Here is a 23,072-nt window from a genome sequence, read left to right as displayed (position 1 = left end):
TCAATACATTACAGCACTGTAAGAATATTTTTGTGTGCATTTATTTTGAAATTAAGTTTTGTATGCGCGTTTTATTAATTATTAAAAACTCAGACAGTGTAACATATATTCACAAATTTAAAATTTATTATACCAAAGACAGGAACATTTGTGTTGTCTCTTTTTCCACGTGGATATATTTGTTTGTAGTACTGAACTTGACACAGTCATGCCGGTGGTAACAGTTACTGTAGGAGGGGATGTGGGACCACTTGTGAGAGTCCGTGTGTGTGTGTGTGTGTGTGTGTGTGTGTGTGTGTGTGTGTGTGTGTGTGTGTGTGTGTGTGCATGCAGAAATGGGTTAATTAGTGTTCATTAGATACAGTGATGACTACAGGACATCACAATCAAACAAGAGTCATATCCATTTTTGTGTCATTCTACTTTATGGAATGTCGGGATTTTTGTCTGACCTGCAATATACACCGATGTGTGTGTGTGTGTGTGTGTGTGTGTGTGTGTGTGTGTGTATTTGTGAGTTGTTAAAGGGGATAAAAGGGAGAGTGATACCTCCATAGCAGGAAACTCTTGAGAGAACCACACCGCCTGCCCCCCTCCACCCCCACCCCCACTGCCACTTCAACTTCACCGACATACAGGTACACTGTTCCTTTAAAAGCATCAGTATACAACATTTCTCTTATTTACAATCATTGGAAAAAAAACAAAAAAAACAAAAAAACAAAATCACCATTTCTCTCAGAGAAGATTAGTAAAAGTGACTGAGTCACCATATAGAGTATGCAACTCCTAGGAGTTAGTATTTATAATTTCTACAAAAAAATTCTATGCCATTTTACAGGCCAAGAGCCACAATTTACTGAAGAAATACAGTATTTTAAGTGCCCTATCTACAACAGTTAAGTGTGGTATTACTGGTGTACCATTCCACATAGCTCACTGATAATAAAAAGTTCAGTTTTAAAAAGTTCTTTCAGCAACTTCACTGCTTTCACATTAAAAGATATGGTAAGTTCTTACAAAACAAACAAACAAACCATGGAGTTGTTATCTGTATTAACAAGTGTTGTTGTGGCGAGCTAATGCTATTGCAAAGAGACTAGTATTGGTTACATACTAAGCTGGTTGTCTAATGTAAAAACAACGTCTCACAGTCTGTGAAGGGAGCGTGGACAGCTGTGTCCACATATTCATCAGGGTTGAGTATCATTAAAGGGCTCATTTGCTTGGTTTTAATTTTTTCTACGTGTTGCTCCAGTAAAAATGGTTCTTCAGTAATGAGGCTGTGTGGAACAGGAAGGCAGTTTAGAAAAAGAAGCACGGAGCCGTTTCATGTGCATTTTTACAGCCTCTTCAAGGGACAGATTTGTGTGTGTGTGTGTGTGTGGTGGTGGGGGGGGGAGAATCAGGTGGGGTTCTGTGCATGCTGCAGCGGGAAGATAGAGAGAGAGAGCGAGAGCCAGACAGAGAGAGAGAGAGAGAGATGGGACTGTAGTGGGTGACCCTTCAGAGCGGGGTGTCGTAGTAGTCCGTAGGCTGGTCGCTCCCAGCAGGCTTCTGCTGTTTTTGCTGATGCTGTTTCATGATTTCCTTCACCTCTTCTTCTAGTTCAGGAGGGATAATGAACTGGTCGTCTGGGTCAGGCTGGGCCGGAGCTGTGAAATACCCCCCAGATTTCTTAGATGGCGCGTCGGCAGCCACCTCAATAAGGTTGTGACTCTTTTCTTGGCGTGCCACTGATCCGTTACCCCTTCTCTTTCCCGCCACAGTCTTCCCTCCATCGCCTGGTCCAACCCCCGGCCAGGACTCGTCTCTCTCTTGCCCGTTCTCAGTCTCCCCTATGCTCATGTCGGCTCCTTCCTCCAGGGGCTCCGGGGTGCATGGTGGAGGAGGAGGTGGAGGAAGAGAAAGCAGGGTGCGCTCCTGACCAGATGGTAAAGATGTTTGGGGTGATGAGGAGCTGGACTCTGATTTGAGGCAGTGGACATCTGCTTCTACTTCCACACGGCTCCCATTAGAGAAAACACCAGCGATGGGCTCCTCGTCCTCGCTGTCCAGCCCGTTATCAGAGAGGGCGCTGGAGAAGGTGGCGCTGGACAGCTGCCTCTGGAAGGAGCCGGCTAAGCAGGCTGGGTGGAGGGCGCAGCAGCTGCGAGCAGATGGCAACTCTGAACCTGTGAACACATACTGGCAGGGTTGGGTGGCTGTGTGGGCCTGCTGGTGCTGTAAGGACAAGGAATGAGCCTGATGGTGCAGATGAGAGTGGTGGGGCTGCTCGTGCAGTAGCACCAAGGAGCTCTGGGGTGGCTCGTCGGACGAGGCTGTGGATCCCACCTCGCTGCTCATCTCGCTGGTGCTGATCTCACTGCTGATCTCACTGCAGGAGGAAGGGGGTACGGGGAGGGAGCCATCAGAGGGCCGCTCCTTGATGGAAGAGGACGATGGAGGATAGGGGCCCAAGCTGGGACTTGGTGGAGGCTGGGGAGGCTCAGAGCAGCAGCAAGAGCAGCAGTCTTCACTTACACTGAGCTGCACTACAACAGCACTGAGGCTGTCAGTGCAGCCGTAGCCCTGTGCCAGTGTGCACAGCTTCTTTGCGGCAGCCAGACCGTCGGGAACATTTCTGACGGCTTCCACTGCCTCTGTGGGAGACACGGCATCCCACAAGCCCCGGCTGCCCAAGATGAAGAACTCATCTTGGGGTGTGAGAGTGACCGTCTGCACGTAGGGACAAGGGATGACAGACGGATAAAGGAAGGAGTAGCCCATGATTCGTGTGGAATCTGTTACACCATTGACCTTGTTGTCCTGCGGAGGAAATTATAAAAACATCAAGATGCTGTTTAGTGCACGTAATAAAATAACATGTCTGGTGTCAGTAAAGGAGATGCCTTGTGGCGGTCTACCTCTGTGATGATGGCTCTGTGCTGCCGGATCCTGCAGTACTCCTCCTCGAGCCCCACGTTGTGAAGCAGAGACAGCGACATTGGCTTCCCGTCACGACACAGGATGGCCTGACACTTACCCACGTTAGCAGCTGTCAGGATGAAGCAGCCGCCGGGGTCAGTGGGATCATGGCGGATGTGACAAAGAGCCGCTGAGCCCCCTAGCTTCTGCCCTGCAGTTCCAAGTTTCCTGTCGTGACAAATGTAAAGAGCTTTAAGAGGTGCCAGCGTGCACGTTTCAGTTTATATTCCAGACATTTGTAACAAAAGCAGACAATTGCTGTTGCCCACTCTACCTTTGCATGACCAGGAAGGTGTTAGTCATGTAGTCCTCTTCGCTCTTAGTCTTATGCAGCTCTTCGGCCAACACATCATTCATGGTGCACTGCAAAAGGTAGGGCACCTCCACATTCCTGTCGCCGTCAAACACGCCGTACAGAGCCTCGCGACTCCCACAGAAGCTGTTCACTGAGAGGGCCGCAACGCACAATCTGAGGAGGAAACAAAAGATGGCCACAATGTGACTGACGCAGGCGAGGGAACAATGAAGGCTTGAAGTACATAATAAGTCTTCTGTTCGCATATCGATCCCATGGCTACACACACTAACAACCATGGAAACAATGATTCTTTAAACCGTGCATCATTCACACTTATGTAAATAGAACTAAGGAAGTGATATGTGGAACTGCATGAATCTCTTTCTCTCATTAATGTGGTGAACTGACGATTAAGCCCATGCAGAGATCTACAGCCTCCATATTTCTCTCATTTGAGTCTTCTTGTTTCCCAAGAGTCTTACATTAGTGAAGCGTCACTGCTCCAGTGCGATGGCATTTCTATTCTTTTTTTATGCTTGTTTCATCATTGACTGGATTTAACTCACTTGTTTTTGACGCCTGAGGCTTCTGTGTAACCATGACTCCACACAGCAGGTGCACCAGATGCCTCGTTCGATGAGAAGGTTGGAGGCGGATCAATACGAAAGCAGCGAATATTACTGGGAAAACAACAAAACACGAGCTAGATCAATTTCACTTTATTGTGGAGGAGTAATGACTACAAGCACAGCTAACACAAAATAATTTGGTAATAGAGATTATATACGAGAACAAAAAATAAACAAAAAGAATGTTTCAAGGATATTCAGAAAAAAGTAAACTTTATCTGCAGTGAAAGTAGTAAAAAAAAAAAAATCCTAAAAATGAAAATATAATCCTCGGTATGCAGGGTTAGGCTCATTCGATAAGGTATTAGCATACTTGAGTTGCTCCAGGGTCTTGTGGTCCAGGTTGAGACGTGGATTTCCTGTAAGGTCCAGTTCCTGAAGCTTGGGAGGCAGATTCTCTGGTAGACTGATCTCATTCAGCTCATTACAGCTCAGATCCACACACTGATAACCAGAGGGAAACATGTGAGCACAAAAGCATAGAGATTAAAGGCTTAGAGGCACGTAGAAACACACGCATGCACGCACACACACACAGTGCTGCTGCTACTACTGCCGTACCTTCATCTCCATCAGCTGCATGACCTCTGGAAAGACCTCGATGGCGTTGGAGTGGGCGATGAGTGTGTGCATGCGTCGGCAGTTCATGATGGTGGTGGGCACTGTTTTCAGCATGTTTCCGCTCAGGTCCACTTCCTCCAGCTCCTCCAGTTTGGCCATTTTACTGAAGAATGAAGGGAAAATATGTGTGTTAAATAATGCTGAGACAATTAATTTGCCAAGGAGATCATGTGATCACCAGTGTGCGTCACATTTGGCTAATTGTTAGCGGAAGAGCTCAAATATTAATGGATGTATTTTGATGAAATTGGTGGGACAATAAGTAACCTAACAAGGAACATGGATCCTACAGACTCTTCTAGGCCATGATTAGCATACAGCAATTAGCATTTTATTTTTTTATTTTATATCTAATTTTTTTAGATATGTCACTGGCCAATTTCAATCAATGGAGACTATTTCTGGTAGTTCGAAAAACATTTATTGACAGATTTTGATGAGACATATGTTCATATTCTGTAGTGCTTAAATGAGAGAATATTAAAACCATTTTATGTATCTAATCAGATACATGACAAAAAAGGTGGCGTAATACGTTTAGCATTTAGCAAAGGTAGCAACAGAAAATGTGACATACAAAACTAAGAGTGTGTACATTAAATATATATAGCAGGATCCGAGATACAATCTGTAGAAGCACAAAGCTCTGTTAGCATAGCACACCGATCAAACACAAGTACGACAAAGCTAGCCTTCCAGCTGAAGCACAAGTGATTCAAAACAAGAGGGCACTTGGAGGGCACACAGTCTGAGTGTGATAGGAGTATTTTTTACTGACTGATATGCACTTAGACAAACAAATGGTACTTTATCGCTTTGGCAGAAGAAACAAATGAGTAAACAAGAAGAGAAAATAATAATTGGGACGCTAAGTGTCTTTACCTGGCTGGGAAGGTCTGGAGATGGTTGTATGCCATGTGCAAAACACGCAGGTGTGAATGGCCCGTTAGCATGGGTACACACTTGTCCGTCAGCCGGTTATTAGTCAGGTAGAGTTCCTGCAGGATGCTGTGGCTCTCCTCTGATAGGGCCGATGGAGGCAGGTGCTCTAACTTATTGGCTGATGCATTAACGCATCGCAAGCTGAAAGGCAAATTGGGGCGCACATTTATTTTGTTGATGAAGTCACTCTGTCTACAAGCTAGAATTCCTTTAAAGCACTGTCTTACATTCCTGCACAGGCTGGTTGTTTTTCATTTACTTGACATCTTTGATGTTTAACAACTTAAAATATCTGACCTTCAAATAGTTCATATGACATTTTGTTGTCTGGGTCATTCACTGCTTAAAAACAAATTCCCAATGTTGATGCTACCTGTCAGATTTGAGGAACAGGTTGCATGGCAGCTCCACCAGTTGATTGTGCTGTACATCCAAAACCTCCAGCAGAGGGCGCTCCACCCTTTCAGGCAGCTTCTGCAAGTGGTTATGGCCTGCACTCAGCTTCCTCAGACTGTTGCTGCATAACAACCTGCGGCATGAAGAACACAGTTGAATGAGATGGTGGAGCTAAAACAGGTAGCTAGGATGGATGGATAGATAGTTAGCTAGTCTTGTGGGGGGGGGGGGGGGGGGGTCAGAGGATGTGAAGACAAAAGATAGCACCTCTGAAGGAGCCTGCAGCTGAAATTCATCATCCTGACACTTATTGGGTAAAAAATAAATCTGTAGACAATGAGTGAACCGGAGAGGGAGAAGCAGAGAAAAGATGCAGCTGAAGAATGAAGGGAGAGAGAGAAAGAGAGAGGAGAGAGCTGCTTCTGAACTGACCTTCTAAAGGGCTGTAGGAAGAGGAAGAGGATAGATGAAGGCTGCAGAGGTTACAGGCTTTCTTTGTGATTTATGAGGCTCTATGGGGGGATAGATGACTGGCCGGTATAGGCCAGGAAGAATAATGCAGCTCTGTACTCCATTTACACGTCGCTGAGAGAGACTCACCGGGCCGGGAGCTCAGCGATGAGGTTGTGGCTAATGTCCAAAACTTCCAGTTTCTTAGCTTCACACAGCCACTCTGGCAAAGATTCCATATGGTTCCTACAGGAGGAGATGGGTGATGAAGATGATGATAGATTTCTTTGGTGTGATAACGACCATGTTTTATATGATATGATGGAATATTTTGTGCATTTACAAAGCTCTCCCGGTGCCAGCTGAGGAGACTATATCTGCTCTGAGGAGTTATAATACACCCGCCTTATTGTAATCTGTGCTGTGAGTTTCCCAAATTGTAGTCATGGTCCTGAAATCTGAGCTGGCATTTAGTTCGTGCACTCACATCATACATGTCCACATTTCTTTATACAAAGATTGTGATGCCCCCCCCCCCCCCCCCCCATCAATTCATCCAGATTTAAGAGTAGATCTGTTGTATCATGGAGTTTGGGATTGTTTCACAGCTCATAGTGTGAGATACAGATTGCAAATAAATAACCATGGATTGCAAAACTGGGAGACTACGATAACGAGTACACGCCCTGAACAAATCCACGTGGACGGGTTAGGGATCTTTGCACACAAATATTCAAACCGAATGCAGAGATTTGCATGTTCCCTTTTTATTTTACTCAGCTGTTATCAGATTTCATGCACCTTTTTACTAATATGTTTACATGACTTTGAGGGAAGCTCTGATGACCGTACATTCTCTGAAACCTCCATTTACACATCGCAAATTTACCCGCCTACGTTGAGAGAGAATTGACGACAAACTATGTGCTTTGATAGACGCGTATTGAAATAAATCAATACTAGCTATGATCGATCTTAACTCAACCACACATACTGTATAATATTGATTTATTTCGTGAAGCAAACCTCCATTCATCTTCCAAAGAAGATTTCTGGGTAGAAAACTTTTCCAGGTCTGAACAATGACATTTCCAGGTTTTTCATGAACCCTGTCCTTGTTTTCTTAGTCAAGGCAGCATGAAGATGAACAGCTCAATATTTAGTAATATTTTGGACAAATCACAAGATGGCATAGAAAACTTACTTAAACATGAAAAAGTATTCAAAACACATTTGACAAGGATAGAACAAATGATGATAAAATGTTTTCTTTGTTGTCCATGAACAAGTAGAGTACAAAAGCCTTTTTCATTCAACGTCAAAGATCATGATGTTGAGCAGTAAAGTTAAGCTCTTTAATTCTACGTTTCAACAAATCTGTAACCTGGATAGTAATTAAGTCACCAAATTTAAACATATCACTCTCCTTTAGGTTCATTTATTGAGTGTTTGTACTTGTAGGAACTTTTTCCTCACCTTGAGATGTCCATGTAACTAAGATTGGAGGGCACAGGACTGACATCCAGTTGTTGCAGCTCTGTAGGAGGAAAACCAAACACATTAACCTCCAGCAAGGACAGACATGGTCTATTATAAAAACAGGTAGATGGAAAATGAAGGGCAGATTTTGGCAGACAAGCTAGAGAGGGAAGATGGAGACTGCAGCACTGATGACATCTGTGAGGTGAGTGTTACATTACAGCTTCAGAGATTCACATCACTGACTTCGGTTTAGAAACTGTGGATGTGGTAAACGTAAGGGGACCTGTCTTCTCTTGAACCCACCGTTACTGGAGGCGTAGATGCCTTTGAGCAGGCAACCCTTGACCTTGAGGCAGGTGATGCGGTTCCTCTCACAGTGGAGCACCTCTAACCTGGGAAAGACGGAGGCGTCTAACTCCATCAGCCTGTTATCCCTCACGTCCAACTGGGTCACATGTCTCAGCAGGTCGGGTTCATCTGGCACCATGTTGGAGATCTTATTCAACCTGAGAAGAGACCGCCAACGATTCACTCCAGCAGGCGAAAGCAGGATGTGGTCAGACTGTAAAGTGAGGAGCTCAGCTCATGATAGGCCCTGGAAGCTTACGCGTACAAATGCCCAATGACTGAACGAAGGCTGTTTATTGTATGTAATTATTTCAATATTTTTACCAGTAAAAGAGTCTCTTCACCAAGAGAATAATGTATTATGACTTTCCAAGGGGGACAAAACATTTCAAAACATGCAGGTTTTCAATTTAAAAGGTACAGTATTATAATCGCACCATTGCACGCGTTCAGCAACTATGGCTAAGTAGAAGATCACGATATCGCAGTGACAAGGTTTGGCTGGTACAGAGTCACGTTGATATTCCGGTACTGGAGAGCAAATGTGGGCGAGAGTAAAGTGCATATTAAAAAGAGTGAGAGAGCGAGTGGGGACACTTCTGAAAACTTGATGCGACAATAAAATTACAGTATCCCAAGTTGATGGTCAAACACAAAAATATATCTAATAGCTGCAACTGTACTTGAGCTCTGCAGTAGCCGCAGCTGATGTTAGCAGAACACCAGGAAATTAAAAACTTTTGGGCGTATTATGATGCATCTGTACAAAATTGTGACAAAATCAGTAACTCAGTATTTCACTTATGGCCAAAAATGTGTTCTGTGAGGTCTCAGTGACCTCAAATATCAGTTTAGTAATGAGTAATCAGTTATAAACTCATCCTTGAGGCCAAAAAAGATGTTTGTGCCAAATTTGAAGAAATCCCTTTGGTCAGCGTCCCTTCTATGTTGTGTTCACCAGATGGACTTCCTGAAAATGTTTTTAAAGTGACTTAAAGGAAAGAAGAAAGTTGTTGATAAATTTCCTAAAAATGACAAGGCAGAGAAAACGGAATGTGAACACATCCTCGTGAGACGCTGTGATACACAACAAGTGAGAATGATGGAAAAATGTTTTGTTTGTTTTATTTACTGACCCCGTCACAGAAAAGTTACAAAGAGTGACGTATTAACTGCAAAATAGTGCAAGTCACTGCAGCTATGTACTTTTGCAAACTTCGGGAAAACACCCGATGGAGCCGCTACGAGCAAATGATTCGCTGACTGCGTGCTGTCGGGCCGGCTGCTCCTCTTTTGGCTTCCTTTCACTGCTTTTGTTTCTGTCATTAGTGGCATAACACGTGTGGTACAGTGCATCGCTTAGGACATACGTGACCTGGACTACAGGCAACAGCTAGTCAAAGGTCAATCATTAAACCAAACCTCATCATTTATTTATTCTGATTTTTTTTTTTTTTTTTACATGTTGAATTGACTGTCATACCTTAGATCAATGTGTTTGACTCGGAGGAGTCTGAAATTCTGCAAGGTGAGCGTTTCTAGGTTATTGCCAGCCATGCACAGCTTCTCCATGGAAACCAAGCGCTCTAGCACCTGGGGCACATGGCTGAACTGGTTGAAGGAAAGGCCCAAGTAAGTGAGCCGCTGGAGGGAACCGAGCTCAGTGGGTAGCTCGTCTAGACTGTTGCCATCCAACAGGAACGTCTGTAAACTGGGAAATGAAATACAGGAGATGGGTTAATAACCACTTAGCTCTCAAGTCTATATTTGCACATCACCCTAGATAATGAAATGCTCCCTATTATTCACAGTGAATGTCCAGCAGATGGCAGTAACAGCAGAAATGCCCTACTGGCCACTTGAGGAATTTACAGACATACCAGATCATTCCAGCAGATTATCTTCTCATCTTGCTCTGGTCCTGCTCACATACCTACACTTTTTGTTTTTTAAATGAGTTGGAAGCACATCTCCTGTCCAGGCTGCCCAACCCCAGGTAATACATTACTCCCTTAAAGGGTTTTCAAGGTTGTCTCATAACAAGAGCCGGGGCCTTGTATGGTCAGTAATGCACATCTAATGTAAGTGAAGGGGGAACACGTGTTTCTTCTTTGTTAAGTGTCATCAAAAGTCACCAAAGGTTGTTTTGGTGCAATATTCCATCTCGTCAGGATGGATAAATAAATTAAAGTTTTCAACCTGTTGAGAGTGAGAAACAGCTGCATTCCTATGAAATCAAAACTGTCAGTGAGCAAAGTCAGATTACGTCTTTAGCAATTAAAACGTACATCAATTCTCAGCTGGTGGTTCTGGTGTTTGTTTGGAGGGTGAAACCAAACTTAAGCTTCAACGCCGAATGACCAAAGTTAAAACGGTAGCACCAACAGATCTTTAGAAGTTGACTAATCTTCCTCAAAAAATGATCAAACTCGGCAACTGGACTAAATCCTCTTGTAGGTGAAGACGTTTCGCCTCTCATCCAATAAGCTTCTTCAGTTCTGACTAATCTTATTTTTACTCATTGATTCTGGTGTGACTTCTTGCGTGGATTGCTGCTCTGTGGTTCTCAAGAGAAAAGCAGGGGTGTGTGCAAAGATACAAGATGGTAAAACTCCACTAATCTGACGGGAAGTGAGCAGACGAGAGCCATGATGAGGCAAAATCTGACAGACAAGCTCCACTAAAGGATCTGTGCAAGTTGTGCTGTTGTTTGCTCACGTGTTGAAACTAGTAGAGTACACTGCGGCGGTTATTATGCTGTGTGCTTGTTGCTAGGTAACCGCCACATTAGTCTATGTAAACTTCTGACACTCAAGCTGGCAAAAAAAGGGTTGAGCAAAGGTTCACTGGTTTCCCAGCATTTGGTGCAAGTGAAGAAGTTGGACAGGGACCAACATGACACATGGAGGGACATGACAAAGCAACATGCAGAGTCCAGCAGAAAAACCCACAATAGAAAAACAATGACGGCAACACTGAACGGCGCTCTGATGTGCCTGAACCACTGAAGCAGACATGTTCACGCTTCAGATTTACTCAAGATTAAAGCGTTACATCACCCAAAAAGTGTAATTTACCTTCCAAGAACTCACAGTGAACTCTCAGAGAGGGTTTTTTTCTCCACTGCATGACTTCATGGTGTGACTTCAGAAGTCAGAAAACACCAGTCATATATATTTAGCTTGAAGCTGATGGAGACCAGATTCTAACAACTGAACACTATCCAAAATATCAGTTTATGAAAGCATCGTGCAGCATAATCTATGTCTTCTTTATCCAGGTGTACGTGCAATCATCTGTTGTCTCTCTATACTATAGTGCGGCTGTATTTTCGGACTTCTGGAGTCACGGAGAAGTAATGAACAGACGAGAAACATCATTGTGAGGTCATCCATAGGAGGCTTGAGGAGACAGCAAAATATTACCACTTCTCCTGCTACCTACTTGGTCATGGCTCCCACAGAGCCGGGGACAGAGGCCAGGTAGTTGCAGCTGAGGTTGACCTCCGTCAGGGTGGGGATGTCACAGATGGCCAGTGGGAACTGGCCGAGGTGGTTGTTGGACAAGTTCAGACTCCGCAGACGGGAAAATCTAAATGTAGTGTATGAGAAGAAGAGAAGAGAAGAGAGGGAAAAAGAGAAGAGAAGAGAAGAGAAGAGAAGAGAAGAGAAGAGAAGAGAAGAGAAGAGAAGAGAAGAGAGGAGAAGAGAAGAGAGGGAAAAAGAGAAGAGAAGAGAAGAGAAGAGAAGAGAAGAGAAGGGAAGAGAAGAGAGGAGAAGAGAAGAGAAGAGAAGGGAGGAGAAGAGAAGAGAGGGAAAAAGAGAAGAGAAGAGAGTTGTATCTGGTCAATATCAAGAACAGTCAATACTGCAAGAACATACATCATATTCACAGATGACGCTTTTGATGATGATGATTTAATAAAAAGTGGTCACACGGAGTTCCATTGCACACATCCACTCTCCCGTCTTTTCCTCACTTGTTAGACTAAACCTTCATATTTGATTGTTGAGCAAACAGTTACAGTTCTGACGTCCGTGTTGTTCTTTCAAACACTGACCACTGGCATTTGGAGTGGTGTCCTATAGCAGAGAGGGGTGACCTTCAGATGGGTAAGCCCCTGGGGGGAGGGGGAGGAGGGGTTAAAGGAAGAAAGTGAAGCAGGGCAAAGGACACACACACGCGAAGACTGAAGCAGGCCCTACTGGATTTAACTGACTTTTCATGGACGGAATATCTCAGTGATGGAGAAAAAGGCAACCCAAACAGAGGTATTGATCAGGGTGGCCAAGTAATTCCAGCGGAGGGTGACTCCCGCAGGCGTGTCTGTGTCATTCCACCATTAAATCAACCTCTGCAATCTGCTGAGTAATGCTGGGCTCCACAGACTCTTGCTCTAGTTTTCTGTCATGTCATCTCCTCACCTGGTTTTTTAATCTTCTGTATCTAAAGCTGCACTGATTCGATTCATCACTTCATCAATGAGTCTGACAGTTTCTATGTTTACACCAACAGTAATATTCTGATATGAACAGTATCTTTACCCAGACTGAGGTCACAGTCGACAGCGTTTGTCATTATCAGTAAGAAAACACTCAAACCGGCTGCAGGGTGACAGAAATGGTTTCAGATTGAATTGAGTTGCCATCCATTTAAATCTAGTGGCTGCCAGATATTTCCCACATGAGCTGGTGAAGATTAAGGAGTTTGAATACAGTTTTAATTCTTTAGATATAAGCACTCATTTTTAGAGATGTGATATCGGTTAAGGAATATCTGAATCGGATACCAATACTGTAATAACACACATATCGGAGGACTTTATTCACAGAAGGGATGTCGGGGTGATGGTGCTGTTGCACGTACAGATCCAGAGTCTCTTCCAAAAGCCCTGGTTCACAACAGACCTGTGACGCAACCATTAACAAGATGTCATCGACTACAATAATATTGATAATATTCAAGAAATGAAGCTCTGGTATCTGTACTATTATCAGTACTGGCTACATGTATCCACACTGGTGCATGGACCCATTATCTGTCACCAGTCGGTCAATCCTCCCTCCCTGCTCCCATCTACTCAGACTGATGCCCTTAAAAACCTGCTCATACATATCATGCATATGTAAATAACCAGGCCAAAGGTACAGTCATTTGCATGGAACATTAGCCATTTCCCTCAGTCAGGGGTGACCTCTCCCTCTCCCTCTCTTAGGGAGAGATGCATGCTGGGAAGGCAGTCCCAATCATGCCAGACGAGAGAGCTTGTATCCCAGACAACTGATTATGCATATCTGAGCCGGCAAATCAGCCACCGCTTAGTATTTGGCCAAAGAGAAAAGAGAGTGAGGAGACGAAGCATGTGGCAGGTTCACTCATTCCATTCCTCTTGGAAAAATACAAAGCAGCTCTGTGAACCCGTGTTAGATGTCAGACGCAACCGGTGTTTGTATTGAAACAAAAACAGAGTCTCACAAAACTGCCCAAACCACAACACACCCACGTTCCTGGAGGAGTCTGAATTCATACACTCAGGTCAAAGCGAGTATCAACTCTCGCTTTTCCAGCTAACTATTCATCTCTTTCTCATTACTGACCTTTTTTGCCACCATGCTGGGTCAAACACGGATGAGCCTACTTAGGTCTGGCACAGCGAAATGGATGTTTCCCTGTTTGACCAGCAGGGGAGCTGTGAATCTGTCACAGCTGCTCTGTTTTATATTGTTTTAGATTGTTTAAACAATTAGATTTTCAAAATGCCTGTAGAGGAGCAGCACAAAATTCTACTCATTCACATTTTTTCTCATGGATACACACGGCAACACACATTCCTGTCAGCGCAGCCATCTTAAAGTGAAACAACAAAAACAAATGCCATACTGTATCAAGACTGTGGATGCACTGACCCCAAATTGTAGCCTGCAGCCACTTTTTTTCTTTAGCATACAAGCAAGCTACTCCCTCTCCCTCTCTCACATTCTCCAAACACTTCCAACATAGGCATGACATTCACACAATTCACTCAGTTAAATGCTGAACATTTTCTGGCAGGAGTGCGAGTGTACCAGTGTATATATGAATGTGATACATGCGTGCGCGAGCACAGCAACACACACACATCTTGACTGTGGGCTTTAATCTGGAACCATGATAAGCACGCAGCAGATGGTGCCCACAGAGAGAGGGAGTGAGGAAGGCCAGGCACATTAAAAGCTTCCCTGCAGATGCATCTACCCTTCTGGGCTCAGGGCTCATTTGGCCAAGCCTGGTACAGCATGGCCCTGGCTAGCCTCTTTGGTCCCCATATGCCAATGGCCCCGGTCCTAGACTGCTCAGGTCGATGCTAAGCAGTCCGAGCTAGTCAGTCATGACCCGCTGTGTTCAGTGACAGCGTGGCCCAATTCACACTGTGGCCAAATTATATTAAGCTTCGTCTCATTTTGCTCAAACGAGAGTATCCCAGCAACCCGGATCCAATACAGCCTTCTTAGTTCTTCCTCTTCCCTCATTGTGGTTAAGCCAAAGGCGTGTTTATCTTCTGTACAATGGTGTTTTGTACCTTTGCAGCTGCTGCAACCACTGGTCCGCGGGCAGGAAGTTGTGTTTAAGGTTGAGATGGGTGAGATCGTGGCTGTAGAAGAGGTTGGGAGGAAGTTGCTCCAAGCTGCAGCAGGACAGATCGACTGAGTTGATCCTTTGGGACACCATCTAGATGGAGGTGGGGAGGAGCAGGGAAAAAAAGAAGAGTTAAACGGGATTAGCTCTACTACACAAGACTTCACTGGTGTGAGCGTGTGTATGTGTTTGTGTTTGTGTTTATGTGTGTGTGTGTGTGTGTGTGTGTGTGTGTGTGTACGCAGTCTGTTGCTAAGGGGTCAAATGTCATTCAATGGCCAATCTTCTTAGGATTACAGCAGAACTAAGGGAAAGTCTAGCAGGTTAGTTTCACGCCACTGACCCAACATTATGCATTACATCATCATGTAATCTAGTTAATTGCATGTGCGCTAGTTGAGTACACACATGCAGAGGCTGCTGTGTGAAGTGGAAAGTCGGCATGGGGAAGAGAAGCAACAGTTAGCTAGTGGCTCAGCAGTCGACACTGGAGCACGTGCTGCTTCTATCCAGGCTTCTATTCTGAGTGGCCCTGTGGGTGCTGCTGACATGCATGTCCCTGTTAATATTTAGAAAAGAGGTTTTCTGGCTATGGCCTACTTGAGTTCAAATGAGAGAACGACAGAGAGAGAGAGAGAGCGAGAGAGAGAGAGAGCTGCGCCCAACAACACTTGAGTTAGACACTAAACAGCTGACAGTGGTAAAATAGGTCCAAGCTACTGAGCTTTACAACAACAGGATGGTGCTAGGTTTATATTTTCACACATGTTCTGATTTACAATGCCGCTGACCTGAAAGCAGCACTGGGAAGCATATGCTTGCCCCCCCCCCCCCAGCACACACACACACACACACACACACACACACACACACACACACACACACACACACTTTTTTCTTTCTGTAAATCCCCATACACCTGCACACGCTGTACCTTGGCAGCGTGTCGATGCCAACGCAGGTGCTCCGTGAAGCTGTCAAAGCTGACGTAGTAGGTTTGGCTCTGAGGCCCCGCGGAGCTGAAGGCCAAACAGTGATTGTGCTTTTTCACCTCCTCCACCTGCAGGAAAGAAACAAGAGCGACATTAGCGACACTGTGCAAGCACCTTAAAACAATGACAACAATAAACAAGAGAAACGCAACAGTGTACATTTATTCTGAACTGCTTTGTGGCTCCAGGGTACAACACTTCAGTCAACTAGAAGAAGCGTGAATGTAAAGCACGCGCGATCATGTCATCAACACATGTATGTGACATGAGTGAAGACAAATGTAAAACTGCATCTTAGACACACAGAGTCACACACTCTCAAGCACGAGATGAGTTGTGTGTGCCTGTTTTTGAATACCGTCATGCAAACACAAACTCTTCACACACACAGGCAGAGGCTTGGTGTGGGTGAACACTTCACCGGAGTTCATGTGTTGTCTGTGTGTGTACGTGCGTGTGTATGTTTGCCATGATTTGGAAAGCCCATTGTGTGAGGCAGACAAGGATTTTCAGGAGTGTTCTCTTGCAGCTACACAGATCCATAAAGCAATAAACAGATAAAGGTCGTTTTTACAAAGCACGGAGAGAAAAAAGGCACTGGGCTTTCTTGAGTAATTCATCAAACTAAACCTGATATCATGTCTTGACTCCAGATTAGAAACAGACAAGGATAAACCTGCAGAAACCATTTTGACTTTGTAAAATCTGGCTTGCACCCTTTTCTTTTTGCCCTTGAGCTGAAATGAACAAAGCAGCAGCCATTGCTGGATATTACAAGAAAGGACAGTTGTTGAAGGTGAAGTGCGGTCCTCCAGCGCACATGAACACATGTGAGACAGATTAGAAGACTAATTTTGGTCCTAAATGTCACTACAGTGATGTGAGATTATGAGTTTCATGATTTAAAGGCCAGAATACTAAAATAAAAATAACAAAACTTACTTTTCCTCCAATAAGCGGCAGAATGTGCATCTTCCCCGTCTGACTCTCCTTGACTGAGGAGACGATGAGGCAGGTGCCACAAAGGATGACCTGCCGTCTGGTCCAGCGGTTTACTGGGAGCTGGAGTTTCCCTTTACGCACGTTGTAGGTCCCGGACAGCTGGACCCGCTCAGAGTTCTCGATGTTTTGGGGCTTCCCTGGGAAAGCGAGAGAGAAAAAAACGAGCAGTTAGGTCTCAGATGTGATATTACGACTGATTTTCAACTGATCTTGGCATTTCAAGACAGTTCCACAACAACAAAGATGCAGTACTTAATGTCGAGGGACTGGGATTGTATAAACTGATCTGGAATCCATCTGACAGTTGTTTAGATATCCGAGTCGTTAGTGGACACATATGCAGACAACGCCAAGAGTTGTGACATTTGCGTGGCTGACAAAATGATCTCCCTGTGTAGCCAGCCACTTAAAATACCAGAGGAAGAAATTCTCTCAGACACGTGTGATTTTGCAGCATAATCATAAAGATTAGAATGAAATGTAACCTCAACATGTGGCCCCTCCCTCTAGGGAGGAGCAACTCCAGTTCTTTGGCACTGGCGGGAGTATTAAGTCCCAACATACACGTCTGCAATGGTGGCAGAAACAGGAGAAACCCCACAGAGGCACGAGGAGAACAAGCAAACTCAGATACAAAAAAATCATCTAAAAATGAAACGTGTTGAGTGCTGGCGAGATCAGCAGCTGTAGTTGCAACTTTGGTTTACTTCAAGACATTTCTCAGTTTCATTCAGTTGTACGTTTTAGCTACTAAAGAAGCGTTTCACATTTTTATGTGACTGGGTGATATAGATTTAAAAGTGTGTCATGACAGTCCGTGGTATTTTCTGCTATCAAAAATACAAATGGCAATTAAAAAAACAAAACAAAACATGCTCATACAAACAATGATCCAAAAAAATAACACTTGTCCATCTAAAATCAACAAAGCAACCAACAACTAATGGGGAGGATTCCTGATGCTCTGTCACGTGATATGACACATCCCGATGTGAATGTGTGAATTTAAAGGCTTGCATTATTATGTGCACACTTTACTTACAATCTTAAATAATCTCTTCTTTGTGGAATCTCTGGCAGTGGTCTCGTACAAATGAATCACACCGAATCCCTAGATAAGCATCCCAGTCCTACAGACCACTGAGCCCCTGTGCAGCTCCAGTGGTTAGCAGATCAGCTCTCGCCAGTGTCGTAGCAAAGCTGGGTTAGCGTAAGATCTAAATACATTCAGCACCACTGCCAGCCTTGGATGTCCTACTTTGCGATTGCATTTGGTGCAGCTCTACATTAAATGTAGTCTCAAATTCAATAGCAGGTGCCCCTCCTCTAAATTATGCTATTACAATATATCAGCTGCCTTTATTCATTTGAACCCATCTGTCGGCCTATCCTCTGTGCCCTGTTCCCTCGCTCCACTACCAGCCTGCCAAACCTGACAGTCAGGGTGCTTATCAAGCGTTCTGACAGCCAGGCTGCCTTATCTTTCTGTCTAAACCTCCACCTGCTTTCTGTCTACCTCCACCTCCGCAAAAAGCTCCCCAGGCTGGCGTGTGCTGCCCCCCCTATCTGCCCGTCCGCCTGTGTTTTTTCCTGCTTCCCATCAATAGGTTTATGTTTGGTGCTCACAGCACGTTTAACCCGTCAGGAGATTCAAGGATTGATTTGTGGAGCTTCACTTTCCCGAGAGTCAGATAGCTTTAGAAAATGTCTCACATTCCATGACCGGCTGTAAACCTGCTGCCTCCCTCATGCTCTGACTCTTTCACACATTTTTCACCTCAATCTAAACACACAGAGTCAGCAGGAGGGAAGTGGAGGGAGGGAAACGAAAGAAAGAAGGCGTTAGTAGGGCAAGCATGTGAAAACTTGTGCATGCTCGCATGGCTTTAAATGATTTAGGTGTTTTACACGCAGGGTGTGAGACTTACACAGTGGAGTATTGCACAACTGCTCTCCTCCAGACGCTTCACAGCATTCTGACCAGACGTCGGTGTGCTACAACTAACCTGGAGGTCAAGCCAATGCAAACCCATTTTAATTATTTTTAAAACAAGGCTGAAATCACTTGGTCTGAGAGTCAGAGGTTCATTTCTTTTCATCAGCACTGAGAATGAGCACTGACCTTTCATCTGTGTTAAAACTCAATCTTGTGTTTACAACAGAATCAATAGCCGAGTTTGTAAAAGGATATTTGCTTTGGCCAAATGCTGAGTGAAGACAAACTATTGTTAATCTGAAGTTAGGCTTAACTAGTAAGGTAAAGCAGCAGAGACTATCAAAGCTGGAGGTCATGTGCTCGGGTTTAGAAAACTGATGTGTTGGACAGGAGTTTTTCCTCTGTTGGATTCGAGGTGAAAAATTGAGGCTTCTATATGAGACTCACCAAAAAGTGATGCGGGGGGAGGTGTCGCCTAACTGTGAATATTGAAAGGGAAATTAAGTTTTTTTTTTAGGTGAAGTGATGTTTTAAGCATTTTTGAAGAATTCCGTTTGCTGAGAAATAGAGGGGAAATGTAAAAAAAGGAGATTAAGAAGCTTCATTTTCATTGTTCACATATGATGAGTTGATTGTAGTCATATATGTCAAGATCTTCCTAGCAACAATGTAACCTTTATCCCACATAAGTTGGAAAATTCACATGGATATTTTGTGACAATACAACACAGCAAAGGAATCCTATCACCCGGTTTAACACAAGTGGGCGGTTGTGGTTAAAAAGTGTGTCCTACTCCTTTAAGTGAAGGACTATAAACAAACCTGCCTTGAGGCGATGCCTGTAATACTAAATGCAGTTCACAGTTTGCAGAGCTGCAAACCCAATACGATCCCGTAGATTCAGTATTAAAATCACAGCCATCTTTAATTCTAGATCTCTCTTGATTCTATCCTTCCATGAACTGGGGAAGAGAAATCTTGAACATAATGTTACATATCCTCTCTTTCATTAAAGCGAATCACTTTCTGGAGCTTTTTTTTCCAGGGTTGGAAAGTAGAATTCAATGTTTTTCATTGTTTCAGTGGTAAATTTGTGTCATTGTGAATATGTGCTGGCAGGGAGCAAAATATTTTGTAGTTCATTTTAGAAAATCTTTGCTGGACAGCTATCAGTCCACAGTTTAAATACAGAAAGAGAGAATATTGTCGAATTTGTCCAACAGATGTTGCTGACCCACATCCTGAGTTGGACACGCCACACTTTGTTGTGACATTATAAACAAACAGCAGTTATCTTGCTAGATCTAATGGGGGGATAACTTTTGACAGAGGTATGCTAACACTTCCCATCTACTAGTATTCATTATGCTCAGCTAACCAGCAGTAAGCTGGTTTCTATGGCTCTCTAATGCACACACAGAGGAGAGGCGGGCATTTATCTTCTTGGCTGGCTCTGGGGGGGGGGCACGTTAGCAAATTTCCATACAAAAAAGTTTCTTTACAAGGAGAGAAAACTGAAGGTGTTAGAAGTGCATGCATGTATCTAAAACTCTTCAGGCTTCTAAATACAAAACTTGAATAATCATGATGTAACACTAAAAGAAAAAAATAAAGGATAACTGTAAAAAAAAAAAAAAAGGAAGGAAGAGGAACAGCATAATTATAGAGTTAGCATTAGAGATCTGTTTAGGTCACTGCCAAAGTCTGTCCACTAAGAGCTTTCTTACCACCAAATTCCATAGAAAACCATGTGATTTCTTAGTAACAGAAAAAAATCACAAGTGTGACTGAACAGGCTGGTTAGCTCCTTCCAACTTCCCTGGCAGGCTGAGGTAACCAGCGGGAGCATATTTTCATGACTGAGCTTCGGAAGGGGGTATGAGATGCATTAGACAAATTATTCACAAGCTTTTAGCCTCAATATGTCACATGGGCATATTCCTATTTTTAGGCCTTTTGTTGGAACATGCTCGCTCTCCTACACGAGCATATTATGCACAAACACAGGCAACCGTATTCCTCCTCCTACTCCTCACCTTGCTGACATCCACATACACACACACACACACACACACACACTGACAATGATTAACCATTTTCAAATGTGCACCCATCTAATTGTCCCGCTTCGAAGTTGATGGACCAAAAATGGCACAGCCACCCTGAGAAGGCTGCTTGTGTGATAGGAAAAGTTTAAAAGTTGCTTCTGTTTACAACCTCACTATGATGCGGTGTGACTGGATGGTGGCAAACGTGCAGCTATGGGATTGAACAGAGGAGGAAGCAGGGTGATGGGAGTGTCTCTCACGTGAGCATCCTGTTTACAGGGCTGGGGAAAGCTGGAGCCCTATGTTCATCCAAAGTAGAAGAAGGAAGACTTGCATCTCTGCATCGTCAGAGTTGGTTTATTTCAAACATTTAGACCTCCTACACAAGAAATATTTTGAGCGGCGGTGATGTTAGTCATGGTGGTCAGTCATCCCATAATCTATGGAGGATGCATAGCCATGCATTTAGAAGTAATAGGAAGGCTTTGCTCGTGTGCAGTCTATTCCTAGACCTAGTAGCAAGAGCATGACAATGTGTGTGTGTGTGTTACTGGAGATGGCTTCCTTCCTTTCACCCAAGATCAGGAAGAGTGTTTTTCCCCTGTGCACTCAGTTCCAATACTACCGAAAATACACACACACACACACACACACACACACACACACACACACACACACACACACACACACACACACACACACACACACACACAGACCAATAAGGGAGCTCCTCAGTCTCCAGTCTCACTTTCGCGGGTCAGAACACGGACAGAACAGAAAGAACACAAACAGAAAGTGGAAACAAATTGGGGGCTGCGGCACAAAGAAATGACATTAACTCAAAATTGGAAGCTACAACTATCCAAAAAAATAATAAAATACCAATAAATTGAAGTTTTAGGTATGTATATATATATACTACTAACTAACATTGTGTGGATGTGACGTCATCATTGTTGTAAGACTTGGCTCCGGTCATTTTGACAGCTCTGTTCAACTAACTGTACATATATAATCAATTCCTCCTTGCTGTTCCTATTTTAATCCACGTACATTTGTAATTTACAAGGTAGGAAGCTTTCGAAATGATACAACCACAGAGAGAGGGAACTCTTTTCGTGAGAAGGTAACCGCTAGCACATTCCTAGTCAAATCTGTGCATTCTCTATACAAAAACTTAAAGGCAGTTGAAAATGTATTTGCTATAAATTTAGAATGATGTGCAGACGTGCAACAGCAGCTACTAGCAACTTCAGCAGGGATATGTATTTAGCATTTAGCAGGAAAGCACTGGTTGCTAAATATCTTTGCTAACGTGTCTCCAGCATCGTCTCCCAGATGCCCCACTGGCCTTATTTATCATTGTTAGTGACCAGCACCCAAGGCCAACCACTCTCCATTCATCTACACATTAAACCCACCTTTTTTTCTGGAGCTTCTCAGTAATAACAAGGACACATCTCTGGTTAATCCTCCTGCTCTGCTAAATGCAACCTGACATCACCACACCTCCACTACACAACTGGGCATGCTGCACCATAGGGCATCGGTGACCCACATAAGTCATAGCCTAGCACGCGTCGACACACACGTGCTTATTCTATAGGCGGTGACAGATGTGGTATACTTATAAATACTTCTAAGCCTGTGTCCTATATGTGCACCATCAGTTCTTCATTGGTAAATAATTCAATCAGCTATGAGATCTTATTAAAAGGACTCATCTATAAAGTGTAGATAAAATCAGGCTAATAATATGCACCATGACGGAGATATTAACTTATAAACTGGAAGGAAGATAGTCCAGCTGTTACTCTGTGACACAAATAGCTGCACCATCCTTCTGTTACAACACACACACACACACACACACACACACACACACACACACACACACACACACACACACACAAATACACACGTATATATATACACTGTGTGTATATATATATATATATATATATATATATACACACTGTGTGTATATATATATATATATATATATATATATATATACACACTGTGTGTATATATATATATATATATATATACACACTGTGTGTATATATATATATATATACACACTGTGTGTATATATATATATATATATATATATATATATATATATACACACTGTGTGTATATATATATATATATATATATATATATATATATACACACTGTGTGTGTATATATATATATATATATATATATATATATATATATATATGTATGTATGTGTATGTATATATGTGTGGGTGTGTATGTATGTATGTATGTACATACATACACACACACAAAATGTCACAATGCATCAAAAGGTGTGTGTTTGGAGTAGAGGAATGG

At 43.5% G+C, this 23,072-nt stretch overlaps 1 protein-coding gene across 2 annotated transcripts in view; it reads right to left on the bottom strand.

The window, feature by feature from the left end:
• Positions 1-104: 104 nt before the first annotated feature.
• phlpp1 (PH domain and leucine rich repeat protein phosphatase 1) overlaps positions 105-23,072 on the bottom strand; it is a 45,354-nt gene continuing 22,386 nt past the window's right edge. For both annotated transcript variants that reach the window (XM_086203760.1, XM_086203761.1), the window contains 16 exons: positions 16,683-16,879; positions 15,683-15,808; positions 14,693-14,841; positions 11,578-11,724; positions 9,617-9,844; positions 8,089-8,291; positions 7,780-7,840; positions 6,454-6,549; positions 5,831-5,986; positions 5,398-5,598; positions 4,456-4,618; positions 4,208-4,338; positions 3,832-3,945; positions 3,242-3,436; positions 2,907-3,135; positions 105-2,808 (listed from right to left, as the gene is read on the bottom strand). In XM_086203760.1, coding sequence (XP_086059886.1) covers positions 1,507-2,808; positions 2,907-3,135; positions 3,242-3,436; positions 3,832-3,945; positions 4,208-4,338; positions 4,456-4,618; positions 5,398-5,598; positions 5,831-5,986; positions 6,454-6,549; positions 7,780-7,840; positions 8,089-8,291; positions 9,617-9,844; positions 11,578-11,724; positions 14,693-14,841; positions 15,683-15,808; positions 16,683-16,879 — 3,698 coding nt within the window. In that variant the 3' untranslated portion in view covers positions 105-1,506. The remainder of the gene's footprint in view (positions 2,809-2,906; positions 3,136-3,241; positions 3,437-3,831; positions 3,946-4,207; positions 4,339-4,455; positions 4,619-5,397; positions 5,599-5,830; positions 5,987-6,453; positions 6,550-7,779; positions 7,841-8,088; positions 8,292-9,616; positions 9,845-11,577; positions 11,725-14,692; positions 14,842-15,682; positions 15,809-16,682; positions 16,880-23,072) is intronic.

This window comes from Aulostomus chinensis, chromosome 5, assembly GCF_037954235.1.
Source record: "Aulostomus chinensis isolate RoL2024-O1b breed Wild chromosome 5, RoL_Achi_v1.0, whole genome shotgun sequence".
NCBI classification, from domain to species: domain Eukaryota; kingdom Metazoa; phylum Chordata; class Actinopteri; order Syngnathiformes; family Aulostomidae; genus Aulostomus; species Aulostomus chinensis.
The sequence above is the reverse complement of the archived record's forward strand: the minus strand, read 5'-3'. Positions and strand labels throughout refer to the sequence as shown.